This window comes from Frieseomelitta varia, unplaced genomic scaffold (assembly GCF_011392965.1).
Source record: "Frieseomelitta varia isolate USP_RPSP 00005682 unplaced genomic scaffold, Fvar_1.2 scaffold_294, whole genome shotgun sequence".
NCBI lineage: Eukaryota > Metazoa > Arthropoda > Insecta > Hymenoptera > Apidae > Frieseomelitta > Frieseomelitta varia.
In genome coordinates, this window is record NW_025110028.1 from 133,941 (window position 1) to 159,831 (window position 25,891).

A 25,891-nucleotide genomic window follows, 5' to 3' on the forward strand; every position below is an offset into this window, starting at 1 on the left:
ATTATTATGAAATAAAAGTTATTTATCCAACTATTAACTACTAATCTTTCATTTATTTAATATTTGAATATTCAAAAAATATAAAGTTACAGCTACTGGATATTCATATTTACAATTTTACAACTTCAATTTTAGAATTCTTAAATTTTTTATCAATTTGTTTCAATCTTTTTTTTACATTTAATATAAATTCATAACTCGCGTTTCTATTGTTATACTTTGTTAAGTATAAATTATATTATACAATTATGACCTTTCTTACTATATCACAAAATATTTATATATAATTATATTATACAAATACAAATCGCCTCCAATTTCTTTTAAACATATTAACATTATAAGTTTTTTATAATTTCAATATTATAAATTATTTTTATAAATTATAAAACCAAACGTCATTCTAGTAATTTTGTTATAAAAGTTTCGCCAATTATACAATTATTAAACGAAATTATACTAATAGTAAATATATAAGGTAAATGCATTTTAAATTTCAATATAATATAATAAAATATTAAAAAATATTTAAATTTTAGTATAATAAATACAATATTTAAAAATATTTAAATTTTAATATAATAAATAAAATATTTAGAATAAGAAACAAATTTCTTATTTACCCACCTTAATTTCCTTACACTTTAGTTATTTCGTTAGACTAAGTTCTTCAGTAATTTACAGGTCCTTATATAAATGACTAATGACTAAAGAAGTAAATAAGCAAGGATGTGAAAAAGATAAAATTAAGGTGTCCTTTCTGCGTAGCTTTGAACACAATGTATGTCCAAATAGAATATTCCAGAACAATTTCATAACAAAAAACTTATTCTACTATGTGTACAGGACCGACCTTCTTATTAATGTAGGCATTTTTAAATATATAAATATTTTAGTAATTGCTAATTTAATTAAATTAGCTTTTTGAACAAAATATTTTTACTAAACTCTATATATATATATATATATATATATATATATATATATATATATATATATATATATAATGTATATTTACGTTTTTAATTTTTTAAAATTTCAATTTATTCTATTAATTTTAACTTTCTAAATTGAAATCCATATCATTCATTTATCAATCTTAAAGTATTTGTCTAAAATTTTATAATGACAATTTATTTTTAAATTATATGTTTATATATATATACTTATATAATGAATATTAGAAATTAACTTATTAATCGAAGTTATTAAGACCTGTTAATAAGTTAATAAATTGACTTTTACTGTAAGACATATTTATGATTAACAATATGAAAAAAAGTTCTCTTTTGTTATTAGTACTTCATTATACGGAGTATTTGCGAATTATGGACTAACGTTCTCTCATAAATTTTTAAAAGAAGTGAAAGAGAATTGTAATCCGTATCTTTCATGCATAAATTTTATAAAATTAAAGTTAAAATATTAAAATACATAACACAATAGTACAATGAATTTGTTTTTCGAATTCCTTATGAAAGTATGTAGTTTAAATAGATTGTCTTTGAATGTAACAATAAATTAAAAATCGCTTTTATTAAAATATTCTACTATATTAGTATTTTTAGTATTATATTGATGATTAGAAAATAAAAAGTTACAACAAAAAAGAAAAAGTACACTATATTGGAATAAGAAATGGTCATGCATTAATATTATTTATACTATGGAATATTAACATTATCTATGGAAAACTATGATTTAAATTTTACTTATTGATTTTATACAGAGAAATAAACGATGACGAGTGAAAATAATCTTCAACATAAATTTTAATTTGTAATGATTTTTTAGAATCTCTTGAAAATATGAATAGCAATTGTATTGTAGCAATATTTATTCTCAATTTTTGAAAATATCAATAGCATATTGTATAGCAATATTTATTATTCTTAATTTTTGAAAATATAAATTTTTACAAAAGTGAAAGATTTTATCAGTGGTAATTTGAATAGGCTAACAATATAGTTATTAATTCAAATAGCAACATGTAAAGAATAGTTTATATATTTTAATTCTTTCGTATAATTTTGAATAATAGATACAGGATTAAAACATAAAGTTTTTAAATTCCACTATAAACGGAAATATAAAATTTTATAAAAAATATTTATATAAAATATAATTTAGCAAAAATATTTTAGGAATATTTTAGCAATATTTTAGAAAAAATTAATTGTAAAATTAGTAAATAATATTTTTAAATAAAAGAAATTGTATTTGATGAAGAAATTGTATTATTGTAATTTTCCTATGTTTTTTAAATGGATCTATTGATTCTTTTATATTTTAATTTTTTTCCGATATGGTTCTTTAATTGTAATGTAGAAAATAATTTATGCCAAATATTATAAAATATTGAAATAATGAATATTTCATAAATCTTTTTTTCCAAAAATGATACATACATTATGATATAGTAAAAATTTTTGTTGATAAAAGTAATTCAATTATATTGATAATTATTAATGTTTATATACTTGAGAAACCTTATTTTAATAAGACCTAGGACATAAGGTTCAGGATACGGTCCTGTGCGTGCGCTGCGATTTCTGTACGTGTTCTCGAATTTTGAATATTCAATTCGTAGCACAAACGTACTTGCAAATAATGACGATTGCGCGAAAGATGTCTTAACCTTGTTTTTTTCAAATATTATCTTATTATTAATTAGTCACTAATTTTTTTTTAACATATTAAATATGTGTCAATCATTTGAACTGAAGAATTTATGAACAAAATATGAAGAAATCAATGATGTGTAAGTAAAAACAGGTTTTTATTTTATTTTTCAAAATTTGAAATTATTTACAATAGGTAATATTAGAAATAATAATTAATATTATTATGAATTATTTTTTAATTATATTGTAAATTATTTACAAAATTAATTGATGTAATTTTCATCAAAATGAAGATAAAATCATTTTAATGAATTTATTAGAACGATGAGACTATCTTAGACCATTTTAAATTATTTTTCAGATAATTTAAGATAGTTTTAGTATTTAGTATTATTTTGTAGCAAAGAAATATGAATTTTTAATTACAATATAACTATTATAAAAGATTTGTTATTTCTTATATAAATCAATATTTCAATAAAAATATACGTTAAAGATACATAATCACCAAATTAAAGAATAAATTTTATATAGTATGACATAATCTTCATAATTATTTAGATACAATAATCTTTATGGTTTGATATAATATTTTCATATCTAAAAAATATCTTATTCTCTTATTAATGTTTAATGATTATGTAATGTTTCTATATCTGTATTAAGAAATATTTTGTTTTCAATTTTTTCATGTAAAGAAAATTTACATTTTGCTACCATTCTAATTTTCATATTGATATTTTTATTGGTTTTAATATATTATATAGAACAAATGATTATATATATTTCTAAAATTACAAGTGCTGTGATTTACCATTTTTTAAATAATCTTGTATCTATTTATTATCAAATGGTTTAAAAATTTGAATTGTTATTTTAATATTTGTTATTGTTATTAAAAGTTCTTAATAAAATATAAATTAGAGGATTGGCCTTATAAATGATTAAAGTCAAGTATGAAATGCATCATAACTATATGTATTGAAATGAAACAATTAATTTAAGGAAATTTTTATACATATATATCTATAAAATCTGTAGATCATTATATATTTTATATGTATATGTAAAGTTGAAAATAATATAATAATATAATAAGTTGAGAATAATAATATAATATATGTAAGTTAAGAATAATTATTACTAGTAAAAATAAAAAAAGAAAATTTCAAATATTAATTTAGTTTATTTAATTTGGTAAAACTAAAGATGATAATAAAATCAGGATTTTTCTTTTTAATGCACTAGCTGCAAAGTTATTTTATTCATTATTTTCACATTTTGTAATATAAACATTAGCAGATTCTATAATAGAGATATAATATTTATTTTTATAAGTTTCTTTATCATTTTTTTATATATCTTTAATATTTTTCAAATGTTATATAAATAGTCAGGTAAAAGTTTTTTAATTCTTAATAATGTTTTAAAAATCTCTCTTATTTCCTATTAGCAATTATAAAAATAGTTCCAACATTTATCTTAACGTTGGAACTATTGAAACATCTTGAAATTAAGTAATTTTAATTTTCTATTTCTCTATGTGAAATAATCCTATGTGTTCAAATTCCTCAATAAAAATATAAATGATTGATCAATCATTTGCATTTGTCAGGAATTCTTAACTTTTAAGTATTCTTTATATGTATATTTGTTCTGTTATAATACTTATTATATACTCTGTCATAATACTTATTATATACTACTTACTATATACTTATTATTTATTATGTTTTAATACTTATTATATACTTTAAAATAATTTAAAATAATTATTGATAGTTTATAGTAAATGATAATATATCAATGATATAATAACATATTTTCTTAAAATTTTGATTCGAATTATGAAACTTTTCAGCAACGATTTTGTTATGACTTGTTCTTCAGTCTAAGCAAAGTCCAAAGTCCTCTTAAAATTTTAATTTTAGATATAATATTTTAACATATCATGTATATATTTATGCACATGAAAGTGTGCTATCTGTTTATCTTTGTTTGGATGTAATTTAAAATATAAACTCACTGACATACATTTAATTAATAATTTTATTAAATTGAAATATTTGAATTGCAGATGTCTCATTGATTTCGGAGATTTTTAAACATATTACAGAACTCAACATTTTGAACAACTTATATATATATATATCTTTTATTTTTTTGGGATATTCGCAAAAAGTTGTTCACATCAATAAATTTTCCCTATACAAAGGTAAAAATAATATAATCGCTGTTTGGTAATTTGTTTACTTATATGCCATTTGACATCTTAACCTTTATATCACATTTTAGGGGAAAGTTTCATTGTTTCAAGAAGTACAACTGTCATACTGTTTTTTTTATTTTTGTTCAAAATTATTTAAAATTACATTTGAAAGTTAATTTATAGATTATTACTGTAATAAAAAGAAAGGAAATTTTTTTGTATGAAACATTTTTTTATAAGACTTCCTTTTAAAAAAATATTTGATAAAATAGGGAATAGAAAGTTAAGTAACACGAACTAAACTTGTTTAATTTTTGTGCTTATTTTTAAGACGCTAAGGTAAAATAAATAACAATTACACTTTTTTACATTACTTTTTTTATTACATAGTGAATCACAATGGTGTTCTAGAATTTTGTCTCAGAAGAAATTTTCAATATGTTTTCTATTTTGTAACAGGCAATAATACAATCTCTGTTCAAATTCCATTTTTATTTTTCTTAGTAAATAAGGTGAAATTGTGAAACTTTTGTATTAAATTTCTAATTTTTCTACTTTCCCCGCAAAAATATTGCGTATTTTCAAAATATTTGGGCTAGAAATTTTCACCTATGTATATATGGGATGTTAAATTTAAATACAAATGATAGAGTATCTTATGAGAGATTGAAGTTATCAAAAAAATGTTATGATATAAAGGCGCACGTTATATAATATAATTATTTTTTTTTCATGAAATTTCTAAGTCAAGTTCATTTTTTTAAATGAGATTCTGTTTTACCATTTTGTCAATGAATGAAATTTTATAAAAACTTTGTAAGTAAATAAAATACATATCTTTTAATAATTTATTCCCCAAAGCACCAATTCTCGATTGACATGAAATTTTGAGGGAATATAAAATTTTAGTTTCGGCTTTTTATTAGTTCCTGAGATTAATAAAAAAAATGTTCAGTATAATAAGTTGAATTCTACTTGTAAAAATGCATTGAAAATTTCTATGGCTTTATATCCATGAATCGTATATCAGTAATTTTCCTCTTTTTTGTCGAAAAACTGGATGTTTTAGACATATTACTCTAGATTTTTTTTCGCGGTTTGATGAACGATAAGAAATCAATCTATTTCCTTTGTGAGGCATACTGAAATTCCTTTGATCTTGAATTCTCCCAACGCTCGTAACAATACTGAAATCTGTCTCTGCATTTACAAATCGTCAAGATTATTGTAGTCTTTGCGATATATAATAACAAAACACTGTTCTCTATCATGATATTTTTCTACTATGGCATAGTGACTCAACAGAGACGAATCTGGATGTATTTTAACAGACTATCTGAGGGTTACAACGTGAGTTTTACTCACATGCTTAACGAGCGAAAATAAAAAATTATAGATAATAAAAATACGTCAAGAGATTAATTACAGGAAGAAAGAAAAAATGTATCGAGCAACATCAAAAAATGTACTTTCTACACAAAAAGTATTAATACCCGATCCGCCTTCGAAGCCAGACTGCAGAAAAAATATTAATACATTAAGGCCCTTCTCCATTTGAGAGTAAAACTGTTGCGAGTTGCTCTCGAGAGTATTTCTCGCAAATGGATACTACGTCTGAGAGTTACTGTCCGAGAGCATCGCTCAACTGTTTAAGAGAAAGAAATGGAGAATACTCGCAAGAGTTCTGGAGAAGGGCCTTTACCCGTGTTATAGTGTGTTAACACAGATCTTACATAAACTAGGTAAAATCGTATCCAAGATAAACCTCATTTGTTAACGAGGAACAGTATCGCGAACAAAATATATACTACATTATTTTGTAGGCTTTTCTCTATTTTATATGTGTATGTAGCTATATCTACATAAGACGTTTCCTAAAATTGCATCAATATCTGTAGATCGTAAAAGTGGTGTTCAAGAAAAAAAATATTCTTCCAACATTTTGGAATTGTTAGATTTAAACATTTTTAATGCTCAGAAAAATTTGTTCAACCTTGATGATAAATTGGTGGAGAATATGCGAACTCTTTTCTCAATTGATTGTTTATATTGTTAAAGAAATCAATCAAATCAGTTTTATTCAATTCAAAATATTTTCCTTCTGTTTATATTTGTTTCGCAAGTCCATATTTTTTAAGAAATTTACTTTTTCATTTTTTGAATACTGCCGCTCGGTTCTAGCTTCTAACTAAGGTTATCACAAAAAAAAAAAAATACGATATGTATAGGAGAAAATTCTTCAGAATGGAGTTTGACAACATATTTCAATATCATCAAAATCAATTAAACGATCATGATTCCAAATGATGATTATCAAAATGTATTCATATAAATTTCATCTGAAACATTTTTGTATAAAATCAACAGAAAATCAATGGAATTTGTATTTTAGATGAATATTTTATTGACTCACTTAATACATTACTCATTAATTGGTATAGAATATAGTATGATTCATGTAACTTATACATCTTAAATAACTTTTAATTATATGTCTAATGAAAAATTAATATAAATGTTGTATGGTTTTAAAAGAGGCATATCGACCTTTTTGTAAGTTTCAAAATTTTCAAGATCAACATTCTTTTTTCTTTAATGGAATCATATTCTTTTGTCATAAATCGAAAGAACATTGAATTTCAAATAAAAAAATAATAACCATTTGAATTTTAAGAGTCATTAAAAAAATCTTGTCGAAGAACATGATAATGCTTATTTTAATTTATGTCAACAAACATCAAACGGTGTTTATTTTATTTACATCTAATATGTTTTGATAACCATAAGTGTCAAGAAAAAATATGAAATAAAATTTTTGATACTTGATACTTCAAACAAATGCGATGAACAAGTATCAGTAAAGTTAATGGAGTGGGGAGGACAGCGGTGAGTAGAGAGGAAAGCGGTGAGGTTAGCAGAGCGGTATGATGTGTTTATACTGACGCGGAGATAAGCGAGCAGCGAAATGCTACAACGAACCATTCTTCTCAGTATGTTTGTTTTTATTTGCAACGATAATAAACTCGCCTAAAGCAAACAGATTAACCGATAAAATATTCGAACAAAAAATTGTACTGAAAGTAAATTTATTAAATAAACCAAAATTGTGAAAAAAGGATTCCTGGTTCTTTTTCTTTACATTATTTCAGTAAATATTTCGAATAAAATTTTATTCGAAGAATTTATTCGAAATGTTATTCGAATAAAATTTTATTCGATTAATGCCCAACTTTGGCCATGGGCCGCCGCCAGTTAGCCATCTCTGAATAAAACATGCAGTCGCTTTGTGCTCGATATGGTGCAATGTTAACCTGTATTTAATAGAAATATTCAAAACCTTCGAAAGAAAGATATTAAGTGCAGCTATCTGGACATTCAAGGGATTATATACAATTTAAATAACCAAAAAAAAAAAAAAAAAACAATGCGGACTATTTTCACATAAATCTATTTTTATGTTAAAAACGACTTCAGAGCTACGATTAACAATGAGAACGTTACAATAATTAATCAATACATTAATTCAGTTTGATGCATGTGGACAAGACTAGATAAAAAAAAATCTGTTCCGCCAGAAGCATTTATTTTTCTAGCTAAGAATAGTTTCATCCAAGACAACATTGCAATTATCTATCCTAAAAAAGAAACTTGAAATAGCATTCAAATTACGATCGAAGCAAAATCAAAATTCATAGATCTATCCAATGGCGTCTGCAATGATAAAGCGATAAAAGCTTAAATATCTATAGGTACAAAAATTTATGGAGTGATATATATATAGCTTTATCGTTTTATCATTTATATATATATATATATATATATATATATATATATATATATATATATTCCTGTTATCAAAAATTTTATCATTTATATATATATTCCTGTTATCAAAAATTAAAGAATAAGCAACACTTCATTTCGGACTAATAGACTGATTACATTTAATCTTACAGTTAATGTAAATGTTGTTATTTCAGATTAAGTTAGATTATAAATGCAAAAGTTCGATAATATTATAAGTAAATTATATCGCAAAATAAAATTTTTTCTCTTATGTTCATATTAAACTGGATAAAAATACTAGTCATCAGCAAAAAATTAGTGTCGTATCTACATATGTACCTTACGATAAGAGAAATAAAAAAAGTGAAAAAATTATAATATTATTGTTATTCTGTAGTTAAAATTATTTTAAGCCTATTTGTTTCAAGTTTATTATTAGATTTAAGTATAGAGTAAGTCCAATTTTTTTTCTACTTTTGTCTAAGCTTAAGCAATCATATTTTTTTGAAATATATATAGAATAATATGATAGTGCAAATAAGGTAGAATATTATTGCACACGAAAGAGAAAACACAGATTATTGCTATGATATTAAGAGATGTCTAGTAAGTAGACATTAAAAAGCGATACCAAATTATTTGTAACCTCGTGTTGGAGATATTTGTACATCAAAATAAAACTTACATAATAAATAAAAGATTCTTAAACAAACAATAGAATTATAAAAACTAATATTAACAATAGATAAGATGTGCGCAATGAAAACGACATCTTAATCAAGACGTCAAAATATCTCAGTCATTTATTTATTATAAAATCGGAACAGAATTAAAAACTACACAAAACTTAAAATTTATACATACATACATACAGTGAGTGTAGAAAGTATTCGTACACCGATCAATTTCTAACAAAACTTCATGAAATGGTAGTTTATTAACAATTTTTTTATAAACAATGAGTTTGTACATGTTTTTGGAAATATCTAGAATAGATGCAATGCAAAAGAAAATTTTTAATTTGCACAATTTGCGAAATCAGCAAGGGAAAACAAAAAATCGGCAGAAATGTACAAGCAATAAGTGTGCGTACAGCTGCACAATTGTTAGAAATTTAGAAGAAAAAAACATAATTTAAATGACTTTGACAATAAAAAACTAGTGTAAACAGTTAATTAATTCTTTGTAGGGTTTCCTTTTGATTTTGTAATTGCTGCAATTCTCCTAGACATTGAATTAAGTAAATTTCATATTATGCGAGGCGAAATCTTTTTCCATTCCTCCTGGAGAGCATTTTTTAAACCTTCTTTAGAGGAAATTTGATGTTTTCTAATCTGACGTTCCAAATAATCCCACAGGTGTTCTATTGGGTTTATATCTGGAGATTAGAGTAGGGAGTTTTTAAGATACGCTGGTGTACTATTATGTAGTATCCACATTCTGATATTACACGCAGTATTTTTTGGATCGTTATTTTGCATGAAAATGAAATCATCTTTAATGTCTCATTTTTTTATGCATTGAAAGAAAGATTAGATTTTGAAACTGAATCCATCAATAAATTGTAATGTGCCGACACCAGCTGCACTCACGCAGCCCCAAACAATTACAAAATCTCCACCGTGTTTTACTGCAGGCACGTAAGTTTGCTGGTTTCATTTTTTTTTCCAAATAGTACAGTGTCCATCAGCTTCGAAAATATTGAATTTACTGTCATCTATGAAAATGACTTTATTCTAGTACTCCATTGATGTGTTGATATTATTATTTGCGAAGTGCAATCTCTTCTTTCTATTCGCTTCAGATATAAAATATTTGTTACGGGCCGTGATATCCTTGGCTTCATAAAAAACTACGCATAGTGCTAACAGATAATTAATGTCTAAATTATTTTTAAGATGGTCAACTATTTTTATTGCATTTATTTTTGAATTTTGCCTTATCATTTAATAACAACTCGTCCAGTATACTGATTAAATTTCCGTGGACGTCCACTTCTTGAGTTATTTTGCAGTCTGTTTCTTTATCCATATCTATCAATTATACTTTGTATCAATTATACTTTGTATAGTAGATCGAACTCTGCTTATAATCCGCGAAATTTCTTATAAAACTTACTGATAAACTTTTACAATGATTATGTAAATTAATAATAATGTTTCTTTCTTCTATCGTAGTTTTCATACATTTTTGTCCCATTTTTCAACGATAATTTCAAATACTGTAAAATTTTGAACAAGTTTGATGCCGATAACGTATTAAAACATACTGACAACATTAATCATAGTGAAGCAGCGGTGAAATATGTTTACATTATAAATTCTCTTGTAAGCAGTTTAAAATAAAATGTGTACGAATACTTATTGCTTGTACATTTCTGCCGATTTTTGTTTTTTCTTGTTGATTTCGCAAATTATGCAAGTTAAAAATTTTCTTTTGCATTGCATCTATTCTAGAGATTTCCGAAAATACGTACAAACTGATCGTTTATAAAAAAATTGTTAATAAACTACCATTTCACTAAGTTTTGTTAGAAATTGATCGGTGTACGAATACTTTCTACACTCACTGTACATAATTCTTTTGATAATTATTTTGAAAGAGGGGAGGCGTGTTTTACCGATTTCGACGATTTTTAAATATGTTATAAAAATTAACATTTTGAACAATTTTTTCCTATACATATAATTGCCGCTCGGCCTTAGTTTCCGAGATTTTTGCAAAAAACTATTGCTACTACAGCTAATAAATATTGCCTATAATTACGTGCCTGTGGCAGCGTCTATGTAAGTGTTGAGTCGCCGATTGTTTATGGTTTTTATAGATCGAGGCTGCCGGCAATAGACGCCTATAACATGTACTTAAAAACTCGATCTGAGTAGCCGGGCTGCCTCGCGGCGGCTGGAATGAAAAATCTAACCCGAACCTAATCCATTAAATTAGTCACTAGGTAGAATAGTTAGGTTTATGTAAGGTTCGGGTAAAAATTCAGGCAAAAATCTCGGAAATTAAGGCTGAGCAGCGATTACATACATAGGAAAAAGTTGTCAAAAATATTGATTTCTACAACATATTCAAAAATCGTCGAAATCGGTGAGACCCTCTCAATTCTTTTTAATAACAATTCAAATTTCATATGAAACAAGTCTGTCTATCACTTTTATTCATTCAAATCTTTATTAAAGTTTTACATTTTGTTATAAGTTTTATATTTTGTTATTAAAGTTTTATATTTCGTTAAATCGATTGTTGCAACCAAGTTGATGTAAATGATTTTTCACGATTGATATATAGAGTGTTCGCGGATTTATTGTCCAGCGTTTTTTCTTGTAAATGGTAGATGCTGTGGAAATGTAAAAGAGGACAAAGTACACTTTCTTTTATATACAATGTAATGGTGCATAAAAATTATTTTCATAGTGTTATATTGTTTTTTGAGAATTAAAGGTAACTTTTAATTTTTTCATCCTATATTTTTTTATAAAAACGAATATCAAGATGAGTTCAACGATGTTCCATTCAATTCGCACAAGGTCAGAAACAAAAGAAATATCTAGGACATTGTGTATCAATTTATTCATCTGTGTTTCATATTGAAATTTACAATTCATGTTCAATATGATTTCCATTCTTCAGAATCCACTCTTTTGTGTTCTATGCAATATACTTTTGCTACTCTTCTATATCTTTCTTTTTTTTTTTAATTTGTAACTAATTTGACAGTATTCGATTGCTTGAGTTAATGTACTTGCGTCATTGTTGTGTAATTGGTATCTTTAGGATTACTGGATAAGGACCACCCATGAATATATCTTATTGTTTTCGAATTAATGTTCTCTCAAATGTATTCAAAGAATGAAAAGTATTTAAATTTTTTTACTCTCATTGTATAGCTTCAAACTCATATAATGTTATATTATGTTTTATATTTTTATTAGTAAACTTATATACCTTTATTAGTAAACTTATATTTTTTAGTTTGTAGATTAATTTCTGAATGAGCCACAGCACCGGCATCTTCAGTCACCTCCCCTCCCCTTCTCTTGCGCTTTATTAGTAAATCTTTATTTATAACAAGCAATGTTTCCCCTGGAGACTTCCAGCGGATGATACAGTAAACAAAAGATATTAAGGGCGTTTTCGCCTGTTTAATAAATATTATAAATAGCGAGAACGTTTCGCGCATTTCATCCATGCAACTAATACAATTAATCAAATTATTTTTATATTATTGCAACATTAATTAATTTAAATTAAACGGCTTGTTTTTACATCACTCGCCTGAATTGCCAACGCTTTCAAAGTATCCTAATACACAGAATGTACAGAAAAAAATAAAAAATTTAGCAAAAGAGAATACTTGGTAGGCTGTGGTACTAAATAAACTCAGGTAATTGTGCATTGGTTTATTGTGATTTGAGATGTTGATTACATCTTAGTTGGCTGCTGAAATGAAACTGTCGCATTTTTTGCATAATCAGGGATATGTAGCGGATATTACGAAGTAAAGGGCATTCGTTTTATAAACTTTTATTTTATAATTGCAAGATATACTTGGCTCTAGTTAGAATGAAGATCAAAGTGTTCACCTGCTAAATTCATACTTGATACTTTCTGACGGTGTTAGGTTATCTGTCTTGTGTATCCCGATTGTTTTCTAAAAGTGGTAGAGAACCTGGGAAATAAGAAGGCAACGTAAAGTAATGAACCATAGCACGCCGATTGCTATTATTTCACAACTTTCCTTACTTAAAATTAAAAGGATCGAGAATGATTCTAAGAATTTTAAAAGAGAATAATCATCTCTTCCTTGTCCTGCAAGAGCAGAAAAATGATGATAAAATTAAGTTTAATTTCAGTTGAAATATAATCGCACCTTGCACCTTATAAACTTGTGTAGTAAGTTGCACCTTGATATGTTGTTCATTAAAAAATTATCAACAGAAAATAATATTAACAAAAATCAAGATTTGTAAACTATAACCCGTAACTATAATGTAAACTGAATATCTTGCATACTAGAGATAATTCTATCTTGTATTAGACACTTATGTCATAGAATGTATATAATACGATATATATTCTATTATACTTTGCAAGGTTGAAAAGCAAGGGGGATAAAAGGTTCCCTTATTTGACACTACGAAGCAGATCCGGTATCAAATTTCATTGCCTTTTTATTTAAAATTATTATTATTCTAGTAACCATCTACTTTACTGAAACCTTTCTATCTTTATATTACGTTATCTGGTTTCTGATCTCTTTTCTATCGACTGAGAATAACCTATCCAACAGAGACCCGTTGATGATAGGACTTAAATTTGATGCTCCTTCGGCATCTTTGCCCGGTTTGAGTATTAATGTCGTCCTCGTTAGTTTTCCAGGCAGTTGGATAAGCCATATTCATCATGATTAGGTTACAGAATTTTAGGAATGTTAGTAGTGTACCTATTTTCTGAAGATGACCCTTTTTAACTTTATTTGGTCCGGTGGCCGTTTCGGATTTTATTCTATAATTTGGCGACTAGATTCCCCATGGTAATTGGCGATCATACTAAGTCAAGCTGGATTTGTTCGGCTGCGGCAGTGTTTCCAATTTTTGTGTTGGGGGCAACTACTCTCCATAACTTCTTGTATAGTGGACCCACTTCGTACAAGGCAGTTCTATTTTTCTGATTTCATCTCTGTTCAAGTCGCTTGAAACAGCCATATCCACAAGCACCATTTGTTGTAAATTTCTAGTTTTTCTCCAGTCTCGGGCGTAGTATCGTCCCATCATGGTTATGTGTGGTAATCGTCCTATTCGATTTATTCTTTTTATTTGTTTGATTCGTCCTTTTGGGATCTGCTTGCCCCATTATCAACTGTTCCATAAACAGATCCAGGATTACATCTAATTCGTCCATCGGAGTCCTTCTCAGATGCTCCAATTATTTTGGTCTCTACCTGTTTGAAGTCGTTGTCGTCTTCTACGAATAAAGACTGGATTGCTGTTTGGAAAGCCGATTTATACTCTAAGTTGGTCTGGTCTTTGTTTCTACTTCTTCCGTGGCTGATTCATATTCACTTTCACTCGATTCTTCTTCAATCGACTCACGGCCCTCTCTTTGGACAAACAGGAGTGTCTTTTCATCTCCAATTCATTTGCAGGTTTTACTGGATAGGAATTCATGAATCGCAAGATTTTTTATGAGTTCTGTCTCTTTCTTAGACCATGCCGACCTTGATCTCCTGCTCCGAGTAGTACCAAATTTGCATGCCTTTTAAGTTTGTGTGCCGACAGACCTCTTTTCGTTAAGTACGTCTTATCGCAAAGGGTCTTGGCATTTTATCTGTTCACTCATTGGAAGGTCCACACAGTATGAAATTCGTTCCGTCTCTGCTGCTAGTGGTCCTCCGATCCATATCGGACAAGTCTGCCACAGATGCCTCAGGGCTTTATCTTCTGTACATGTCATGAGCTTTGTTTTCAGACTGTGAGGTACTGATCTTCGCACCTATCGTTCCTTTTCGTGGTCCTTGTCAGTCGTAAAGCAGAGTCCCCACGAGCCATGAACCGATTACTATTTCGGTTTCCTTCACTCAGGAGGAGGCCACGCGGTACTCAGTACTAGGTTTCGAACTATGCTGCCACTATCTTTTTTCCTTGGACTCATTTAGGTAATTCGTACCGGCAAGCCGTAGATCCCGTCTAGCTCGGGAATTCGCTAGTTCCCTTGCGACGTGCGCATCGTCTCATCTGCCTTCACCATTGCACAGATTAGGTATATGAATAAACTTTGCACCTTACGGAGTTTCATGGCCGGGGATCTGAAATACCGACATAATAAAAAATCACTGGTTTTTAGCGCACTCTTTAAACAATGGTGATTTGGGGAATTACATTAAGTAAAACGATCAGGGTCAAATAGCGAATACGCCAGGAATATGATTTTTAAAACCCATTACAGTGTTGTCAAACTTTCGATACCGAAATGTAAAGCTAGTAACTGATCGAACTTCCGGGCGGGGCGCTCTACTCTCGAAGCGATACAGCGGGTTACAATGTTCGCGGGTCACAACGATAGTACTGACGGTGTCGATCGACATCGTCAATGCTTTCAACTCCCTACCATAGAAAAATATAAGAACAGCACTCGCGAGACACAGAGAGTCGCTCTACCTGAGGAGACTAGACTTTTCTCCAGAAGATCAATAAGTTACAGCGAAGAAGGAGGGAATCAAGTAAACAAGGCAGTTACACGAGGGGTTCCGCAAGGATTAGTGTTTGGCTCCCTGCTATAGAACATCGGATACAACGCGGTCCTGAGTGCAGCCGTCCTCAACGGCGTGCACATCGTCTGCTACGCAGATGACACGCTGATCATAGAGGGGGAAAGGATTGGACCCGAACTTTAAGACAAATGGAGGTAGCGGTTGCAACGGTCATCGTCGAGGTGAGACTAGCCTGTGCCTAGAAATCGCGGCACACAAAACTGAAGCCGTTTGGTTGCACGACCTCCCGCGCTCCCGACGCTCCCCACAAACGTGGCTATGCGTCAAAGAGGAGTGCGTGAGAATCAAGGACACGCTAAAATACCTGGGAATCACGCTAGATAGTCGCCTGAATTTCGGGGCATACTTCAAACAGCTGATTCCCAGAGTAGAGGGTATAACGATGCACCTTGGAAGGCTTCTCCCAAACGTCAGCGGCCCGGGGGTAAAGACAAGAATGCTGAAGTGACGAAATCAATGATCCTGTACGGCGCGCTCATCTGGGCAAACTACATCACCAGTCACAAAGCCCTGCGCAGGATCCAAAGAAGAATGGCTACCCGCATCATCAGGGCGTACCGCACTGTATCTCACGACGTCGCACTGTATCTCACGACGTCGCTGTCACCCTCGCAGGAATGATCCCGTTCAGCATACAGGCGAAAATCGAAGCAGACATCTTCGAGCAAGTTCGCGCTGCAAAAGCGAACGGGGAGACAATTACAAAGGCGGACAAGATGCGGATGCGTAGAAACGCCCTGCAACCTGCACGAAGGGTGTGGATACGAGGATTGGAAAATGGTGGCACGGCGAGACCGGCCATTGGAGCAATCGCTCCACACTGGGAGCAATTGGCGGCTCAAGGGACGAGTAAACTGACATATAGAACAACGCAGGTAATCACCGGACACGGATGCTTTGGAAGCTGATTGTACGCCTAAAAATAATGAAAAAAAGTTATATAAATATATGTCGTATCTGTCTTCGTTTATGAGATATAATGAATTTTCTGTTTTAATTATTTTTACAAAAGATGCTCGAAATGACCACTTTGCATTTGAAGACAAGCCTGTACGCCTCTTACCATTGATTTGGTTACTCTCTCTATCATTCCTGGTGTTTCTCGAATTTCTCGAAATGCCTTGCTCTATTCTATTTCGTAGTATTTCAGCATTTTCAACCGATGTTGCGTATACAATAGATTTTAAATGTCCTCACAAATGAAAATGTAATGGATTCAAATCCGGAAAACGAACAGGCCATGCAATAGGACCTCCATGACCAATCCATTTATTTGCAAAGTGTTGATTTAAAATGCGGTATGCGGTTTATGCATGATGGAGCTCCGACGCATTTTATTCGAGTGGTAAGGCAATTTTTAAATCAACATTCATATATATATATTATTTCCCAAGTATCGTTTACAGTACCGTTTAGTTTAAATTTATGAAAAATAACAGCTTCATCACTTTATCAAGATACATTACTGCAACTTTGCGATTAAAATGTATGGACTAATTCAAAGTAATGGATTATTGATAATCATAAATAATAATGTAGTAGATGTATTACAATATATTACTATATTACTATATTTACAATGCTCTCATATACTCATATATGTACAATATAAAAAATGCAATAAATTTATTTACTTTTTTAAATATGACCGTTTGTATATAACAATGTTCATCATTCAATTAGGCTCCTTCATAGGTAGAGAATCAATCTATCGAACTAAAAGACCTTTACAATAATTCTGTATTTGTATTTCGCGATACATCGAATTCGAAAATTATTGTCACTTAAATATTACAACGATTCTAATCCAATATTACTCATTGTTAGCAATATCATTACTATGTCTTTTTGTGAATGAAAAGTAATCACCTGCTTCTATTATCTTCTACTCCACTTTACGAAAATAAAGAGGATTGTGTTCATACAAATGGAGTTATTTTCTTTTACAAAATTCTTAATATTATTTGTTTAATATTATATCTATCTTCCACTGAATTGTGTATAAAGTTATGTACAAGTACCAACGGATTTATACTATTAGAAGACTCTTCTTGATCATTCATTTCATTTTATTTCATTTACATTTGTATTTCAAATTTAATATTAAAGATTGCGAAAATAGACGACTCGCAAAGAAAACGTAGAACTTAATCATTAGGAATACCAGTTTTATTACTTCGAACATTAATTTCATCAAGTTACAATACTGTTATATAACGATACAATACTATAATTATAATGATTGTAAAAAATGAAGTTATTCTAGGTTAATTAATCTTATTTCATCAAATAAATTTTTATTTGAAAATCAAATGAATGAAAATAACATTAAACAATATTATTGAACTATTTTCCATATCTGTTCAGGTACATGTTTACTAATAGGAGTAAGTATAACAGGTATAGATAAATATTCATATGCAAAAGTCGAAAGTAATGGAAACAATTGGCAACCTTTTCCATCCCACCATGAAATAGGATCAAAGTCCATTCCAATCGGTTCATCTTTTATGTATCTAGAAAAAAAAAGGAAATATAACAGTAAATACGGATAAAACTATAATAGGATATGAACGACAGTAATTAGTTGAAGTACGTACTTTTGAAACTCGTCTCTCAGTGTAATTTCCTCCTTAGTTTTGTCTAACCCTAAAGACGAAAGTAATGGAAACAATTGGTAATCTTCTGCATCCCTCCATGAAATAGGATCAACGTCCCTTCCAATCAATTCATCTCTTATGTATCTAGAAAAAAAAAAAAAAGAAAAAAAACAGTAAATACGGATAAAACTGTCATGAGATATAATCGACAGTAATTAGTTGAAGTATGTACCTTTGAAACTCGTCTCTCAGTGTAGTTTCCTTAGTGTTGTCTAACATATTTGCATTAAACAAATTTATTTTCAAGTTTTTTATTAGTTGGCATAATATCTTTTTAGTCCACTCATCGGGATTTTTAACAAATTTAATGGTTCTGAAACGAGGATCCAGTAACGTAGCAGTTGCATAAATAGTAATATCTTCCCAATTGTTTAAAAAGTCATCGAGTTTAGTTTGCAAATTAATACATAGCAGCTGCGTTGCATCTTGCAATGAATCTTTTCGCTTTTTTACATCAACATTAATTCGCTTTTTTAGACCATTTCAAATAACTTCGGCAACACTTCGGAAATCATGTGTATTTCACCTTGAGCTTTCTGCATATCCTTTAAAACGTCAATTACTTCAACAATAAGATCGATTTTCCGACTTGGCTCCAAAGTCGTCAGAAAATTTGACACTTTGCACAAGTAGAAATTCAACGTGTCTAAATCTTTGTTCATGCGTTCGTCGATAGGTGTAGTCGTCGAATTCTCTTGATCCACTATGTCATGCAGTAACTTTTTCGTTGTTACGATATTCAAAGAAATCGTACCGGAATTATGTATGGCTGAATTTACTATATCCATTAGTGTATGTTTAAAGTAAAACAGTATTTTCCAATTATTGATATTGACTTCTTTCACTTTCGTAAAGTAGGACAGAAATTCTTCGTCGTCGGAAATAACAGTTTTTATTTTGTGAATAATGTTATAGGCATTTGCTACGTCTAATACACGGCTGCACACATGTTCGAGAGCATTTTCCAACTGGCAAGGTGCGACGAACAGTACATCGTGCCATACTTTGTTGTTAACACGCGAATACGCATTAACAATGAACCAAAGTAACTGTTGATCATAGTCTCTCTTTACATCTATTGCCAAATGAATAAACCGTGCGGAGGCAAGTGTTTTTCCCAGGAAACAGTTGCGTCGTAAATCATCTATGTCCAACGATGTATAGTCTTCGTTAAATAGTTTCATAAATTGCAAAAACTTCTGGTTGTTTTGCATTGAAAATATGTAAGCATTTTTGGATATTATTTGTGACAGGGAACTTGCTATCTGTTTACTGTCTTCTACCACAATTCTCTGCGTGCGGTTATGATTCGATGTGCTGGAATTTGGTTTCTTAGTATCCGGTGTAGTCATGTTATTTACTTAATTTATTGTCTTTCTTCAGAATATTAGTAAAATGTCAATTGAGCTTGAACTCTGGTGTAGAGTGCAATCGTTGTGCAATCTGTAAAAACAGTTTTATTTTAATATATAGATATGAATGTTCTGAGACAGCAATAAATTAAATACATCGTATTCTACTGAATAATCAATTAAATAAATACTACTTACAATTAGTTGAGCCACTATTTACCGCTTAATGTAACTTTCAGAAGATAATGTAATACAGCTTAAAATATGGTAAGCAAAGAAGATTATCTGAAAAGGTTTTATAGAATGTTGTAAAAAAGTCAACGTTATAAATACTAATAGTATTGTACTATAATTGACTACAAATAAATATGCGGATCGCTGTGCAATTTCTTGCTACTATAAACACAAATTAAAAAACGGATTCTAAACGGAATTTATTTCAACTGTTGAACATTATAACAAATCCTACTTGCGATATTTTATATATTTTTGCATATTACTTGCATTCTCTGAATTTTTGCATCGTCAAATTTTCCACAAATGCACAAAGATCTATAGTCTAATTAATAGACAACAACAATCCAGCATTATTTTGAATTAGTCCGTGCAATTTAATCACAAAATTGTTTTTGTAATGTAGTTTGTAATGTCAAAATAATTAAGCTGATATTATAGTGTAAATCGTGATCATACGCTATACAGAATGAAAAAAAACATATTTGTGATATGTCTAATAAAACATATCTATTATATATATAATAAAACATAGCTATAATGTATATAATACAAATAATATGTCTATAATTTTATATATAGGTTATTCCAAATATAAAACTATATATATAAGTTATTCCGAATGAAGAACATCATGTGACTTTTGATTCATTTCTTTTTTATTTATTCAAAAAAACAAATTTTACGTTCATATAATTGGAATAAAAGAATAATTCTTTATTTTTCATACATTTTATATCATTTTATTTGTTCAAAACGATGTAGGGCAGTATATAACAACAGTAAGTTAGAAATACGTGAAGAACTAAAATATGCAATATGCAATGTTATTAGTGGCATTAAAAATGAAATTAATAGAACGGACTAGCAACGATCGTTAAAACTTCGAATAGATCTATGTTTACAGGAGGAAGATTGTCATTTTGAACATCCGCTTAAACCTACACGTGCAAAGAAAGCCGTAAAATATATGAAAAATAAAAAAATTATTTTTTAATTCCAATTACACAAATGTGAAATCTATTTTTTGAAGTGAATAAAAAACAATTGTGTACGAATGATATTTTTATTCAGAATGATCTATTAAACACACTGATAAAAGTAGTCGGTTTTCTTTCTGGGATACCTTGTATAGTATATGTAATGTAGATAATATATCTATAATATTATATATCTAATGTGTGATTTCCTTCCTTACGTGATTAGAAATACATGAAAATGCTGAACGTCAACATTCTTATTTTTAGGGATGTGTAATTAATGCTTGATACGTCGAAACTTCGAAACTTCTCGAAACACAAAAAAGATTTTGTATTTTGTATTTCAAAAAGTCGAAACTTTGTATTTTTTTCGTGATTCGAAATTCACGGAACTCAGATAAGAAGAAGTATAAAACAACGAATAAAAAATCATTTGTATGAAAAAAAAGAATGTTCATGTGTATCTTGAATGTTCAGTACCAGATGCTTCGCGAACGGTTGCTAATTCGTTTCTGTTTTTAAGGATATAAGCACATATGTGATTGATTGCAATTTTGAAATGTAAAGTGTGAAATATCCAAATCGAGAAAAAGAAATCTTATTATATCACTATTAACAGTATATTTTGGAAAACTTTTCAATATATCCAGTATTGTAGTGAACAGAAATAGATCTAGAAAGAATGTCGATTACATATGTTTGCACATTGTTACGTTTTTGTTCACTTCATGTATTTCGTCTAATAGTACTTAATATAAATTTATATAAAAATATTAACTTTAGTTCGTAAAGCAAGAATTTCTTCTTGAAAAATAAAATCAGCATTTCAATTTTACTATCCCGACGTATGTAAAACTCGTGTCACACATGATTGGAATATGAACTTCGTAATACATGAATATGTAGATTACATATATAAGTATACATTAACCTACTTATAGTCGAGTTCCGATCAAAATTAGTTAAAATTAAATAAGATTCTTCAAGACCAAATTACTCGTTCAACTTATGCTAATAATAACAATTTAACAAATTTCGACGACGTTTGATAAAAGGCATACGCGATCTAGATACGTCGATTAATCGCGAAAAAGGAAGTAAAAACAATAACGTGTAATTTTATATTCACTTACACCTTCACAGCGTCCCGAAATGCAGTTCCCTGCAGCTTTTGAAATGCAAATGTAGCTTGGCAAAGCAGCAAGATTAAATCTTTGATTAATGACCTCAGCTATTGCGGAAGGGGCGGTAAAGGAAGTTATCCCCTCTCTTACTCATCTAAACGAGGAAACTAAACGAATTTTTTTACATATTTTCAGCCAGTTAGTGTTCTTGTATTTAAACCTGTATCGAATTTATCCTAAATACTCAATCAGAATCGCATGTTCTCAGATATCTTATCTTTCGATAACGTGTGACATGACCAATTCATTGGAATGAAATGAAATTTTGAAGAGGAAAGTAGCGGGGCAAAAAGGATCTCATAAAATTTTAGAAACGGATCTTTATTAGATTCTGAGATATTAATAAAACACTTTGGATGCAATACATTGAATCTTGCCTATACAGACGTTATCATTGCAAACCATATTCGCTGTATTAACCTCATGCGCTGGATTGACGTGTCATGCACGTCGAGAATTTTTTGGTTGAAATTGTAATACTTTCTGAATTTTAAGTATTTTCAAGTAAAACAAAAAGGCAAACCAAATAATATATTTATTACTTCTCAATAATTTCTACCCAGTGATATAATACCGACGAGTTCAAAAAGGAAAGCGACGAATATATTGTATACGGTTTGGTCACTTGTTATAGTCCTCAATCAGTTGCCAACACAAGTGGTTAAACGCGATGATGTTTCTACTGATACTGAAATGCGGAAATAATTTTTCCGCATATCGATTAGTTTCTTTAACTATAATTTTCATTAACTTATAATATAGCTACTAACTAACTAACTAACTAATAACTTTAATATAACTTTCATTAATTAAAATTTCATCAACATTTAGTAGCGATGAATAAATGTCTTCTATTTTCTCAAAATTTTAATTTAATAATTTGAAACCAGATGTACCAACGAAAAATGCGAGCCTTGACTGGTTTTCAATTGATTCAGACCAATCTGCGTGAGAAGTAGTTATATTATTATCAATATTTAATTTCTCATCTTCGTTTTTGCTAATTGATAAAATCATATTGCGTGTAGCACTATGAAAAGATATTATTTGGTTCGATGTGTCTGTTGAAAAATTTTAAAAAGAACATATTCGTGCAATTCTATGGCCGGTGTCACAGTTTTAACCTATTCTGGGGCTTTTTTCCGTTGTTTCTATTTGTTAACGCAATGTCTTCATTGCCAACGAGCAATCTTTCTTTGTCTTCTTTCGCTCAATTTGCACAAGACGTTCTTGACAGTGAATGACATAAATGTATAGTAAATATATATATATATATATATATATATATAACTTTATTATTTATGTGATTATTATTTGTTCCTTATACTCCTTCTGTTCCTATATGAGTCGTGTGTATGTCACTGTGTTGGTGAGGACCTCGGTCTCGAGCGGCCGTCACATTCTGTACAGTACCGGTGAGCTGGACGGCCCCAAATATGGATTAGTAGGATATCCGTGTGAGTCAAGACTGACTCAGCTACAGGAGCCTGAGCTTTAGTAATCGGAGGATTAATTAGCCTTCTTGTTAGCATATGTCGCTATTTCAGCGAAACGAATTTTCTCATCCTCAGTTGCACTTTTTCCAGACAGATAATTTTTATAAAATAATTTAACAAAAATGACCAAATAGCTAAAATACACGAAGAAACAGACAATGAAATTTTCCTGTGACATATAACATTCAAAATGACCACTTTTTCGATAATAATAAGCCGCAGTAGTTACAGTGCCACCCATTATCATTTGCACTATCTGTAACATGGTGATCATCACGGCCACACTTTTTGGTAATTTGTATTGCATTGCCTTCAGAGAGTAATAAGAATACATCACAGAATGAACAAAGTAGTTCATTGTGAAATACCATCTTGTAGTTGCTACAGTTTCTGCATATATGTACCATACAAAAAGAAAGGCAGATAAATGGTGATACCAATGAAGAAATATCAATGGCTGTTTTCGTAACACAATGAAGAATGTATCAATTAATTCTGGAATCTTTGATAAGATAAACATCCATGACCAAAAACCAGAAACACAATCTTCAAGCAGGTTGCTGGAAAGAAAATAATGCTCGTGTTATTATTGTTATTGCAAATTAATATACTATTCGTAATGATGTTTTACAGTTTTTTTTATAATGAAAATGATGATGGACACTAATTTTTTATATCTGTATTTTCAAGAAACGAAGATGACCTTCAGCTACAATTTTGTATCATTCAAAAGTATGCATCTACTATAGTCCTCACGGTCTCCCTGAAGGAGATCAAAAATGAACGAAATAAATTGAATGTTTCCTGATATTACATTTATTAATACATTATATTTATAAAGCCGATAAGAAATTTTTGGTATGAAATGTTTAACAATGAATGGTCACCATGACCTATCCCCGACATAATCCTATTTGTAATATTTATCTAATTGTTATTTCGGTCTAATTTTAGAATTTTCTATTAACTTGTTTAGAATTACTTGAGAATCTTCTGATATCGGTAGCTTTTACTTCTATACATTTGAAATGAAAGACACATTTTAAGAATGAATTACCTCATCAGAGAACAAACAATGAAATTCAAAGGTTTAATAATTAAACTTTTTATAATGAAGGTTAATAATTAAACTTTGTTCATAATGAAATATGTTTGATATTTACATTTTCTTAAATTTTAGATGCATTTAATATTAATTATATTTGACATTTCAAAATTGAATTATTTATTTCGGTGTTTATTCTCCAAATTTTTAAATCATAAATACAAATAGAACATCAATTATTGAAACTTCAATATTTCTTTAAAATATTATTAATATTTTTGGTAATATGCTTCGTACTTCAAATTATATACCAAGAACTAAGGCTTCATTCCTACAGTTATAACTTGAATAAGATGATGCACATTTAATTATCCAAACTACTGAAATCTTCAAATCACTTTGGTCCCAATCAGTTCGGACAATTGATGTTCTACTTAAATTTTGAACATTTAAAACTATCGAAAAATATGAAAATAGATTTACCTTGGTGTACAAACACTATGGTAAAATCCATGGTGTTGCAATACATGGAACAATTCCGGTGCTGTCCTACTAAATCCAATAATGGAGAACGTTGCGAGCAATCCGCTCCATAATGCAAGTGGACCTCTCAGATTGAATTTTGGTCTACTTGACATGTAATATTTTCCGCCAAAAATTAGAATCAAGTAAATGCCACAACAATAGAAACAGTAGGAAAAATTATTCGTGATCCACGCTTGATTATCTGGATAAAAGTATGTTTTCTCGATGTTGAAGACGTGTGAGTAATTAGGTACAGTTATCTGGATATCATGGACTTTGTTCATAATGAAATATGTTTTTTATATCTTCTGATCCCAAGGAAATCCAGTTTCTCTTTGCTCACGTTGTCGATCGGCTGAAGCAAGAGAAAACAACTGATGTCATTTTATTAAAAAAAATTAGAAGGAAAGAGATATTTAAAAAAATACCGTATTAAGTTGGTACTTTTCGAAAGAAATTGCAAGCAATACTTTCGGATGAATTCGTAGACGATAATATGAGTATATATGGGGAAAGTCGA

General features: G+C 29.2%; 3 protein-coding genes across 5 annotated transcripts in view; 1 reads left to right on the forward strand and 2 right to left on the reverse strand.

Moving 5' to 3' along the window:
* The first annotated feature begins 15,664 nt into the window (after window positions 1–15,664).
* On the forward strand, window positions 15,665–16,803 carry LOC122529567. Its single transcript, XM_043655825.1, has 3 exons — window positions 15,665–15,844; window positions 15,990–16,319; window positions 16,396–16,803. The coding sequence occupies exons 1-3, from the start codon at window positions 15,665–15,667 to the stop codon at window positions 16,801–16,803; spliced, it is 918 nt and encodes a 305-aa protein (XP_043511760.1).
* A 703-nt stretch (window positions 16,804–17,506) lies between these two features.
* Window positions 17,507–22,304, reverse strand: LOC122529575. 2 transcript variants are annotated; one of them, XM_043655835.1, is made up of 5 exons: window positions 22,255–22,304; window positions 20,106–20,192; window positions 18,728–19,998; window positions 18,496–18,639; window positions 17,507–18,411 (listed from the first exon to the last, which is right to left on the reverse strand). In XM_043655835.1, exons 3-5 carry the CDS (start codon window positions 18,772–18,774, stop codon window positions 18,234–18,236), a joined length of 369 nt encoding a protein of 122 aa, XP_043511770.1. In that variant the 5' UTR covers window positions 18,775–19,998; window positions 20,106–20,192; window positions 22,255–22,304; the 3' UTR covers window positions 17,507–18,233. Both variants share the same exon structure in this region; 1 of them encodes a protein (XP_043511770.1).
* A 1,491-nt stretch (window positions 22,305–23,795) lies between these two features.
* Window positions 23,796–25,891, reverse strand: part of LOC122529574 (elongation of very long chain fatty acids protein 6-like) — a 4,912-nt gene continuing 2,816 nt past the window's right edge. Inside the window, exons 1-3 of one of the 2 annotated variants that reach the window (XM_043655834.1) lie at window positions 25,800–25,891; window positions 25,330–25,726; window positions 23,796–24,361 (exon numbers count right to left, since the gene is read on the reverse strand). In XM_043655834.1, coding sequence (XP_043511769.1) covers window positions 23,815–24,361; window positions 25,330–25,655 — 873 coding nt within the window. In that variant the 5' untranslated portion in view covers window positions 25,656–25,726; window positions 25,800–25,891 and the 3' untranslated portion in view covers window positions 23,796–23,814. The remainder of the gene's footprint in view (window positions 24,362–25,329; window positions 25,727–25,799) is intronic. The other variant, XM_043655833.1, reaches the window with a different exon arrangement.